Consider the following 12,307-nt stretch of genomic DNA (forward strand, 5'->3'; position numbering starts at 1 on the left):
ACCAAAACCCATAATCATGGGTAGAGTGAACCGCTACCAGTGTCTCTCTTTTCCAAACAAAAGGAAATGATATTAATTTGAGGAACCGTCCGCAAATGCAAATTGATACCGAGAATGAAATCGGTCGCTCGCTTTTCCCATTCAATAAGCTTTATTACAATTCGTAAGCCGTGAATGAATGGGAAAAGCGAGCGACCGATTTCATTCTCGGTATCAATTTGCATTTGCGGACGGTTCCTCAAATTAATATCATTTCCTTTTGTTTGGAAAAGAGAGACACTGGTAGCGGTTCACTCTACCCATGATTATGGGTTTTGGTCAAATTACTTTAATACTAATCATGAATTTGTACCGGTGAGCTTGGATTCTGTTTATAATTGAAAATTTTCACACTATCCCAAATTAAGGAAAGCAATATAGTGAATTGTATCGCATTTGCAGTGGTACATTTAGAATCGTTGTTGATGCCTCCCGTTTATTTTGCGGAGCCTCCGGAAAAGTTTCGAGAAAATTGAAGCATTTTGCCAGATTATCCGGCATCTTGAGCACAATATAGCCTTAGAAACATGAGTCATATAACTAATAACAGACAATGCTAGCCGGTCGGAGGTCGGTCGGGTGCCGGACGGCGGTAGTTGAGCGCCGGTCGGAGGTCGATCGGAGGTTGGTCGGAGGTCGATCGGAGGTCGATCGGAAGTTGGTCGGAGGCGGGAGGTCGATCGGGCGAGAAATAGTATTAGTATGTTAGCTTTTGGGTTATATTCTCAGGGCAAGCAACTAGCAAGGCTATCATCAGGGATCCTTCGCCTGTCCTGGTGGAAACCAGGACTGGTATTTATTATATCGGAATAAAGAAAAAATATCATTTAATCAAACAATTTACAAATCTAGGGGTTGTACGTGTGGTAAAAGTGACGGAAGAGATAATTTAATGAAATCGGATAAAAATTGAATCAAGTATAAGCAAGCTTTCTGTGTTTGGTGTTAATTTGAATTCCAAAGATCCAAATTCAATTCACACAGAGGACCTTTATTTGTTAAATTGCAACCCGAGCCACGTTGACAATTTTTGATCGATTGAGTTAAATTACGAGATGACAATCTGTGTTTACCAACTTATCTATATAGTTTATCTTTATTCATGGTTTTCAGCTTTTGGTAGTCTCGACCAACATTTCTTTTGATAGAGCAATATCTGATTGAATATTAGCATAATCATTGATTATTAATTATTAATGTAATTTCACACTCAGCAAGATGGCTTTACACATACGTACGAAACAAGAAATAAATTATTACCAAGATTTCCGGATCCTTCATTGATAATGATATCCTGATTGTTGCATATGAACTTGGGGCACTTTAAGAGCGCTACTTTAATAGCACAGACAGACATTTTGGCAGATGAACTATTAACTGTTAAGAAAGCTAACTGCTACAACAACAATATAATCGAAGATGACGCTCGCGCTGAGGAAGACGAATTGTGATGATGAAAAGGTTGTGGCAGATGAACTAATAAAAAGCTAACTGCAAGAAAATTATATGGTGTATGGGTGATCACCATTCACCTTTAAAGAAAATGACGAAGATGGTGATCATTACTTTCGAAAACAAAAATGTGGCAGATGAAGAAATTGTTGACAATGGTGACGAAAAGGTTGTGGCAGATGAACTACTGGGTGTTCCAAGATTAAATTTCGACTCACGACGGGGCTAATGTAGCAGTATTAACTATTAAGGATGAATATCGAGGATGCCACTGAGGAAGATGAATTAAGTGAAGATGAAAAAGTTGTGGCAGATGAACTAATGGGTGTTCAAGACTCGTTACCAAATTTAAAGTGCCGCTCAAAATTTAAGAAACTAGGCAAACTGTTTAAATTTTTTACATCTTGCGTATAACATTTAAAAATAAGTATACATGGATACAGGCCTGGAAGTTTGATTCGGGTCGGAGGAAGCTCACAGCAGAAATCTTAACAAAACGAAAAGTTGTATTTTTAATAATCTGTCCCATTATCAGATATGAAAATTTCTGAACGCATATTTGACAGATTGGATGATATTTTTGCCCACAAACCAATTAGTCAGTTAATTGATGATGGTATGAAACCAAATTGGGGTACTGGAAGTCAAAATCTCGAAAAAAATTGGAAAATCATACTGTCCCATACTCTGTCCCATTTTCAGATTTTGGAGCTGAAATTTCCAGGGCCGAAATTTTACAGTTTCGGCCGATTTTTTGACCTGCAACCAATTAGTCAGTCAACTATAGATGCCAAATGACACGATCGAGGTGCTGGAAGTTTGATTTGGGTCGGAAGAAGCTCACAGCAGAAATCTTAACAAAACGAAAAGTTGAATTTTTAAAACTCTGTCCCATTTTCAGATATGAAAATTTCTGAACGCACATTTGACAGATTGGATGATATTTTTGCCCACAAACCAATTAGTCAGTTAATTGATGATGGTATGAAACCAAATTGGGGTACTGGAAGTCAAAATCTCGAAAAAAATTGGAAAATCATACTGTCCCATACTCTGTCCCATTTTCAGTTTTTGGAGCTGAAATTTCCAGGGCCGAAATTTTACAGTTTCGGCCGATTTTTTGACCTGCAACCAATTAGTCAGTCAACTATAGATGCCAAATGACACGATCGAGGTGCTGGAAGTTTGATTCGGGTCGGAAGAAGCTCACAGCAGAAATCTTAACAAAACGAAAAGTTGAATTTTTAAAACTCTGTCCCATTTTCAGATATGAAAATTTCTGAACGCACATTTGACAGATTGGATGAAATTGTTGCCCACAAACCAATTAGTCAGTTAATTGATGATGGTATGAAACCAAATTGGGGTACTGGAAGTCAAAATCTCGAAAAAAATTGGAAAATCATACTGTCCCATACTCTGTCCCATTTTCAGTTTTTGGAGCTGAAATTTCCAGGGCCGAAATTTTACAGTTTCGGCCGAATTTCTGACCTGCAACCAATTAGTCAGTCAACTATAGATGCCAAATGACACGATTGAGGTGCTGGAAATTTGATTTTCGTCGGAAAAAGCTCACAGGAGAAATCTTAACAAAACGAAAAGTTGTATTTTTAAAACTCTGTCCCATTTTCAGATATGAAAATTTCTGAACGCACATTTGACAGATTGGATGAGATTTTTGCCCACAAACCAATTAGTCAGTTAATTGATGATGGTATGAAACCAAATTGGGGTACTGGAAGTCAAAATCTCGAAAAAAATTGGAAAATCATACTGTCCCATACTCTGTCCCATTTTCAGTTTTTGGAGCTGAAATTTCCAGGGCCGAAATTTTACAGTTTCGGCCGATTTTTTGACCTGCAACCAATTAGTCAGTCAACTATAGATGCCAAATGACACGATCGAGGTGCTGGAAATTTGATTTTCGTCGGAAAAAGCTCACAGCAGAAATCTTAACAAAACGAAAAGTTGTATTTTTAATAATCTGTCCCATTATCAGATATGAAAATTTCTGAACGCATATTTGACAGATTGGATGATATTTTTGCCCACAAACCAATTAGTCAGTTAATTGATGATGGTATGAAACCAAATTGGGGTACTGGAAGTCAAAATCTCGAAAAAAATTGGAAAATCATACTGTCCCATACTCTGTCCCATTTTCAGATTTTGGAGCTGAAATTTCCAGGGCCGAAATTTTACAGTTTCGGCCGATTTTTTGACCTGCAACCAATTAGTCAGTCAACTATAGATGCCAAATGACACGATCGAGGTGCTGGAAGTTTGATTTGGGTCGGAAGAAGCTCACAGCAGAAATCTTAACAAAACGAAAAGTTGAATTTTTAAAACTCTGTCCCATTTTCAGATATGAAAATTTCTGAACGCACATTTGACAGATTGGATGATATTTTTGCCCACAAACCAATTAGTCAGTTAATTGATGATGGTATGAAACCAAATTGGGGTACTGGAAGTCAAAATCTCGAAAAAAATTGGAAAATCATACTGTCCCATACTCTGTCCCATTTTCAGTTTTTGGAGCTGAAATTTCCAGGGCCGAAATTTTACAGTTTCGGCCGATTTTTTGACCTGCAACCAATTAGTCAGTCAACTATAGATGCCAAATGACACGATCGAGGTGCTGGAAGTTTGATTCGGGTCGGAAGAAGCTCACAGCAGAAATCTTAACAAAACGAAAAGTTGAATTTTTAAAACTCTGTCCCATTTTCAGATATGAAAATTTCTGAACGCACATTTGACAGATTGGATGAAATTGTTGCCCACAAACCAATTAGTCAGTTAATTGATGATGGTATGAAACCAAATTGGGGTACTGGAAGTCAAAATCTCGAAAAAAATTGGAAAATCATACTGTCCCATACTCTGTCCCATTTTCAGTTTTTGGAGCTGAAATTTCCAGGGCCGAAATTTTACAGTTTCGGCCGAATTTCTGACCTGCAACCAATTAGTCAGTCAACTATAGATGCCAAATGACACGATTGAGGTGCTGGAAATTTGATTTTCGTCGGAAAAAGCTCACAGGAGAAATCTTAACAAAACGAAAAGTTGTATTTTTAAAACTCTGTCCCATTTTCAGATATGAAAATTTCTGAACGCACATTTGACAGATTGGATGAGATTTTTGCCCACAAACCAATTAGTCAGTTAATTGATGATGGTATGAAACCAAATTGGGGTACTGGAAGTCAAAATCTCGAAAAAAATTGGAAAATCATACTGTCCCATACTCTGTCCCATTTTCAGTTTTTGGAGCTGAAATTTCCAGGGCCGAAATTTTACAGTTTCGGCCGATTTTTTGACCTGCAACCAATTAGTCAGTCAACTATAGATGCCAAATGACACGATCGAGGTGCTGGAAATTTGATTTTCGTCGGAAAAAGCTCACAGCAGAAATCTTAACAAAACGAAAAGTTGAATTTTTAAAACTCTGTCCCATTTTCAGATACGAAAATTTCTGAACGCACATTTGACAGATTGGATGAAATTGTTGCCCACAAACCAATTAGTCAGTTAATTGATGATGATATGAAACCAAATTGGGGTACTGGAAGTCAAAATCTCGAAAAAAATTGGAAAATCATACTGTCCAAAGGATCCAAAGTAAGTCCCATACTTTGTCCCATTTTCAGTTTTTGGAGCTGAAATTTCCAGGGCTGAAATTTTACAGTTTCGGCCGAATTTCTGACCTGCAACCAACTAGTCAGTCACAGGGGTGTAGGAAGCGGGGGGCAGGGGGGCCATTGCCCCCCCCCCGCCCCTTGAAATCTGGGCAAGGGGCCAAAAAGGGCCAACTTTTTAATTTAGATTTCTAAAAATTTTTGGGAAAAAAAGTACGTATCGAGAATGACTCGGACCGAACATTTTCTAAGCAAAAATTTTCTAAGTTTTCTTTGAAACTACTTTTGTTCATGTTTCATGCTACCCTGATCATTATGAGCCAAAAATATTTTTTTTCGGTTTTCAAAGTTCGATACACGATTTTGGACTCGAGGGTTCCCCTTTGTAATGCGATCTCGGAATGCAGGCCTCCCCTTCGCAATACGAGCTCGGAAGCGGAAGCTCTCTTTTCAGAGGTACGTATCGAGAATGACTCGGACCGAACATTTTCTGAGTCAAAATTTTTCAAAGTTTTTCTAGAAACTACTTTTGTTCATGTTTCATGCTACCCTGATCATTATGAGACAAAAACGATAATCAATTGGTCCACAAAGGACACATATTTTATGGACGAACGACTATCCTACCTTTCATTGGACTTTTTAGGATTATTTCTGATATTTTCAGGTAAAAATTCCTCCAACTTCAATTAAACATCCATACGTTTTTAATCACATTAAATTTTTGATCGTCTCAATTATCTCTCACTATCTTTGATCAACTTGAAATTGGTTTATTTAACTCTGTCACATTTTCAGCATCAGTAGGGCTAGCTGTTATTGCCAACTACTGGTTTATAATACCCCTCATTTTGTTAGTCGCCACTTTGCTATATACTGTCCGTTACTAATACTATCTTCGAACGTCTGTTGAAATACGACGAATTGAAGCTTCACGTAAGTATTTTCATTGCAAAAACAGTAGGAGCAAAAACACTATAAGAAATAAATATAAAACAATTAAATGAAAAGATTTATCTATTTTTGATATATAAATATAATGAAAGCAGTTTTAACTGATTTGTTTTTCAGAACGTAGTCCCATCTTGTCACACATTTCGGCAACCCTTTCTGGACTGACCACTATTCGTGCCAACAATCAGGTTTTTACTTTAAAAGTTAAACTATACACCAGCAAATATTTTGATATTTGTATACTGTGTGGCCGGATGAAAACTATAAACTGAACTAGAAAAATAAACTAGATTATAATTATATAATAATTAATTCTGAACCAAAACATAGCAAGAACCACATTAACGTTGGGGCCGTTATGTCATTCCTTAATCGAAATTACCGCGCATTTTTATGATAACGTTCGTTTTAGACAGAAATATTCGAATCAAAGCACTACCACGCAAGGTTTTCCTTGCGTCTCGATTGTCTTACTGTCTTAAACTGTGTAAATGTAATTGCTACATTTCTAGCTGTACTACTTAAAGAAGTCGTGGGTGCTTCAGTAGCAGGTTTAGCTGTGGTTTATATAACCAACATGGTCAACGGATTCCAGTGGTGCATACGACAGTATACCGAGACAGAAAACATGATGACTGCTGTTGAGCGGATATATATGTACGCTGATTTACCTTCAGAGGCTCCTTTAGAGGTTATAGATAAGAGGAGAACAGTAATTGTAAGTAGTAAAGTGGCTACCAGTGGTGTAATAGAGTTCAGAAAAGTTAGCTTGAAGTACGACCCTGAGGGTGATTACATTCTCCGTGATCTTTCCTTCTTAACCAAACCATGCGAGAAGATAGGTATTGTTGGTCGAACTGGTGCAGGTGACCGTGAAAGTACCATACTTCAAGCTCTCTTCATAATGGTTGAACCAGAAGGTGAAATACTGCTAGATGGAATGTTGACTAGAGAAATGGGTCTTCATGAACTCAGAAGATCAATCAGCATAATCCCTCAAGAGAGTCTTTTGTTTTCAGAAACTTTGAGAGTAAATCTTGATCCATTTTCTTAGTTCAGTGATGATAACTTGTGGGACGCGCTAGAGAAGGTAGAGTTGAAATCGTACGTTTCAGCCCAGATTGGAGGTCTGGAGATGATGGTGCAGGAGGGTGGTGGGAATCTGTCAGCTGGTCAGAGACAGCTGTTGTGTCTCGCTAGAGCTTTGCTGAAGGACAACAAGTTTCTGGTTATTGACGAGGCTACTGCTAATGTTGACGAGGTAGGGATTTTGCATCGATTCTGAATGAATGTGTTACCGGTTACGCTAGGGATGACTCTTCATGACACTAAATCATGAATTATTTAATTTGGCTCGTTGATCAGAGTTGAATTTTTCGAAAATTGTCGGTATATCTTAGTAGCAAACTAAAATCTTATATTTTAAATATCATGTCAATTCGCTTGAATTAGGCACTTCACCTTATTTATAACAAATTTTATAATTTCAGCTAACTGACCAACTGATCCAGCAGACTCTCCGACAAGAGTTTTCTAAATGCACTGTCCTCACCATAGCTCACAGAATCAATACCATTATTGATAGCGACCGTATAATGGTGATCGACGAGGGTAAATTAGCTGAATTTGACCACCCTGCATTGCTTCTGAAAAGACCTGAAAGTATCTTCTACGATTTAGTCAACGAAACTGGGATGTTTGAAGTTTTGTTGGATCAAGCGAACATGAGTTTTAATACATCATTAAAATCAGAATAGCATAGTTCAAGTTGGTTAGTTGTAATGAATCATGAACTGGATATCATACATCATCATACATGACACGTTTTCGTTTAATAGTTCAGGTTAATAAGTGAATTATTGTACAATTTTAAGCTTTATCATAAAAATCACGAAAATTTGTTGATACGGATAATTTTGTTGATTGCTCTGTGCTCAGTAGGAGCAAAAAACCTTTTTTTTTGGATCACCCACAAACAAACGCTGATTTTTTTAATCAATGTAACTAACTTGATAACCATAGTAGAATCATGAGGCAACCTACTTCATCTGCAATTCACTATAGTAAAACTTCGACTATAGTCAGAGTTAATCATCACATATAGACAGCATGAGAGTAGGCCCTGCCATCTCGAAGTGATAATAATAAATGAATGTTTCGCAGATTGGCAATTGATCGGTGTAGTTGGTGTTGTACACACTGCACTGATAATAATATCATTATCACGTTGTACGTGTAATGTAAATAGTGTGGATATACCTTATCGGACCTTATTTGGACGGAAATTAAATGAACGGACATTAATATGAACGGACATTAATATGAACGCTAGAAGGCACTCAAAACCATCAAAAATCCGAATTTTTTTCATTTTTTTAAACGTTTTTTTATTCCAGAAAATGATTTTTAGATCCATTTTTATACAGTAAGTAAGAAAAGCAGTCGTTCAGCAGTAAAAATTTTAAAAGATGTGTACATGATCAGTGTTTAATATCGCATATCATCTTCATCAAATGGGTTTTCGTGCATGAAATAGTTCAACGTTAAAAAATTAACCTTTAAAATTAACCATGACGTTTCCCTATAAAACGTTTAAGAACTTTTCATTCACAATCTAAAATTAAATACAACGTTAAAACGCTGTTCAATTTTAAACGTTGCTCATATCAATTGTTTCATCTTTTTGGGCGTTCGTGTAGTGTTTTGTTTCCCAGTTTCAACATCTTTTCAGTTTCAACGAGTCAGCTAGAAACTTGATCTCTATTTCCAGACTTTCATAATGATCATTAGGCTCACAACAGCTGGAATAAAATAAGTTAACCTTCTTTCTGGCTCACTTGTGGGCTGCTTCAGAAGGCTATATTATATATATCTGTCTAATTGAATAATTGGAAGAGAACTCCATCAGGCCTAGCTGAACCAAGCGGGGAGTTGATACACCTTTTACAAACAAGAGCCACTTTGGTCTACTTGCTGTGAGGTGTCTCAGCTACGCCTACATGGGTTGGGGGTCCCCCCTTTTATTTTCTTTTGGCTTTGCTGTTTGGTCTGCACTGATCACCATTATTTAGGACTCGACATGATTTAGTGTTTTACAGTGTGGGAGCTTGGGAGTAACTCTTAGAGGGAATATCTTCGATAAGATTTGCAAGGGTTTTGCAGTTCCCGCTCTCATTAGCGATTCATCAAAAGCGCTTTTTCTATGGGATTTATTTTCGTTGACTCACATATTGCGTAGTCTGAACTCTGATATCATTGTGGTAATTTAATTTCCCGAAGCTGCAAAGTTTTGCAGTTTTTAATTTCCGGGTGCAGATAATTATATAAACTTAAAATATAATTAAAGTAGATTTACCAAGCGCTTAAGGGCCGTTGCAATCTATAAATCAATTTTATATTCGAGAAACTCTTTAGTCTCGTCTAATAGACAATGTCCTTTGCAACACGATTTACCGTAATATATGTAGAGGCTGGAACAAGTTTGTAATGTTGGCGGGGACTAGCTCATGAACTATGTTGTTGAGTGCCATAATTTCGTTGACTTTTTCCGCAAAGTGCCCATTGAAAACATCATATACTAGTAAAGTTTTTTGTGCCTCCGGCAGACCAAGAAGAACTTTTCCGTCGTTAACTTACGGCACAATAAAGTTCTCATAGTTGTCATATTCTGGACAAAAAGTTCGAATTTTTGAAAAAAATTCAACGGACTTTAACTTGGACGGACCTTAAATGAACGGACTTTATTTGAACGGACATTGAAATGAACGTTAAGGCCTCCAGCGTTCGAAATTAATGTCCGTCCAAATAAGGTCCGATAAGGTATGCGAATATATATTCTAATAACTGGATAAAAATTGAACATATTCACACCATATTTAATGTTATTTCTCGGAAACGCGTATCATAAGGTAGGTTATGGAACTGCTGGAGCAACGAGTGCCGACCGGTTTTTAGTTACTCAATAACTTGTTTGAATACTCCAAACAACTTATTGAGTAACGCATTTTTTGGCAGATCTTTTAATTGAGTTTTGAGGTGAGATTGAGAGGATTAGCGTGCAAGGACCCGGACCTATTTAATCTTTTTGTGCCAGGAATTTTCATTTATTTTGATGTCTCATCCATTACGTCTCGTGACTCCATTACGTCTCGTGACTACGCTCCTGTGTCTGGTCCTCTTAATTATGTCAGTTTCCATTACACCTGCATCAAACAGTGTGTTGATGGTGCTTGTTCTTAAGAAATGATTAGTCGCCTTAATTATTACGAGTGAAAAAAGCACTTTATTTAAATCCGCTTTACCAGGTAGTTAAAGTTTTGATAAATAAAACTTGAATATATTTTCAAATTATTGTTGGTGATAATTTCATGTTCAAATTTATGAAAGTAGTTCCTTTCCGATCTACTCTAATTTAAAACGTTTAAAATGATACTTCATGCTTGACCCGTGCTGTTCTCTAGAACTATTAAGAATGTGAATCTAATCTCACATATATATTCAGAAAAACCGGTTTTACTCTGAGACGCTTGTGAATGGCCATTGCAGCAGAGTGCTGTGTCACGGGGGCATGTCTCGTGACTACGTCACTCGAATACCACGTGCTTGTGCCGTACCATAATCTGATTTAGATCTCTTATAGGTTGGAGTGGAATGTGATAGACATGGGGTATAAATTACAAGTCAGGGTATCACCAAATATTGTAGACTGTAGTTGTACGTTTCAGAGATATCTCTAATCTCTTCCCTAGATCATTGTGACCATAAAACATTCATACTCTTCCGTAGAAAAACTGCTATTTGAATTCCAAAGGTCCAAAGTCAATTCACACAGAGGACGTTTATATTTGTTAAGTTGCAACCCAAGCCACGTTGACAATTTTTGATCGGTTGAGTTAAATTATAATATGACAATCTGTGTTTACCAATACCAACTGTAAATGTATAGTTTATCTTTATTCATGGTTTTCAGCTTTTGGTAGTCTCGACCAACATTTCTTTTGATAGAGCAATATCTGATTGAATATTAGCATAATCATTGATTATTAATTATTAATGTAATTTCACACTCAGCAAGATGGCTTTACACATACGTACGAAACAAGAAATAAATTATTACCAAGATTTCCGGATCCTTCATTGATATCCTGATTGTTGCATATGAACTTGGGGCACTTTAAGAGCGCTACTTTAATAGCACAGACAGACATTTTGGCAGATGAACTATTAAGAAAGCTAACTGCTACAACAACAATATCGAGGATCGGATGACGCTGAGGAAGACGAATTGTGATGATGAAAAAATTGTGGCAGATGAACTAATAAAAAGCTAACTGCAAGAAAATTATAAGGTGTATGGGTGACCTTAAAGAAAATGACGAAGATGGTGATCATTACATACGAAAACAAAAATGTGGCAGATGAAGAAATTGTTGACAATGGTGATGACAATAGATGAATATGAAAAGGAAAAAGTTGTGGCAGATGACCTTCTGGGTGTTTTAAGACTCGTTACCAAATTTAGACTCACGACGGGGCTAATGAAGCAGTATTAACTATTAAGGATGAATATCGAGGATGACGCTGAGGAAGACGAATTGTGATGATGAAAAAATGGTGGCAGATGAACTACTGGGTGTTTCAAGACTTTGTTTGCATCTTGCGTATAACATTTGAAGATAAGTATACAATTTTGATGACGTGTTAAATGAATCAAATATTATTACTAAAATCGTATGTGTTACTACAAGTTGTAAGTTTTTAATTTATTTAATTATAATTTATTAAGTTCACACACTGTATTACTTGGTTTATTGTACCACACAAACTAAGTTTCTGGTTAAGGTAGTGAAATGATGGTTACACAAAGATGATTGCTCTTAAGTCTTAACAAACCCCACAATTGTAATGACAACGTTTCATCGGGTGATAGGTTACTGTTTTACTTTCAATTCAAGTTCAACGCTCAATCATATGTTATGAATGATCTTGCATCATAAAATTTAAAGACTGATTTTGATATATGCCGTGGTGTCAGTAAAATGGCACGGATAAACACATACCCCACATATATATCGTCTCGCTTTATATATAGTGAGATGATTACCATTAACGTTAACGCTCACGAGATTTGCTAAATTGTACGGTTCTTACTCTAAGTCAATTCTTAAATTGTAAATGCATAAATACTATTAATAGACTTATGAACTCCGAATAACATTAACATG

The 12,307-nt window shown here is 36.7% G+C and overlaps 1 protein-coding gene across 1 annotated transcript; it reads left to right on the forward strand.

Annotated features, from left to right (window-relative positions):
• The first annotated feature begins 6,660 nt into the window (after positions 1 to 6,660).
• On the forward strand, positions 6,661 to 7,840 carry LOC134821592 (ATP-binding cassette sub-family C member 4-like). The gene is made up of 3 exons (XM_063832293.1): positions 6,661 to 6,801; positions 7,138 to 7,344; positions 7,574 to 7,840. Exons 1-3 carry the CDS (start codon positions 6,661 to 6,663, stop codon positions 7,838 to 7,840), a joined length of 615 nt encoding a protein of 204 aa, XP_063688363.1.
• The last annotated feature ends 4,467 nt before the right edge of the window (positions 7,841 to 12,307 follow it).

Source organism: Bolinopsis microptera, chromosome 10 (genome assembly GCF_026151205.1).
Source record: "Bolinopsis microptera isolate Bmic1 chromosome 10, MBARI_Bmic_1.0, whole genome shotgun sequence".
Classification (NCBI taxonomy): domain Eukaryota; kingdom Metazoa; phylum Ctenophora; class Tentaculata; order Lobata; family Bolinopsidae; genus Bolinopsis; species Bolinopsis microptera.

What these genes read in the sequence shown, in the direction of transcription:
- LOC134821592 (XM_063832293.1), top strand. Translation starts at nt 6,661, where the DNA reads ATGGTCAACGGATTCCAGTGGTGCATACGACAGTATACCGAGACAGAA. An exon ending in ATAAGAGGAGAACAGTAATT is followed by an intron (nt 6,802 to 7,137) that starts GTAAGTAGTAAA and finishes CCATTTTCTTAG; the next exon opens with TTCAGTGATGATAACTTGTG. An exon ending in CTACTGCTAATGTTGACGAG is followed by an intron (nt 7,345 to 7,573) that starts GTAGGGATTTTG and finishes TTATAATTTCAG; the next exon opens with CTAACTGACCAACTGATCCA.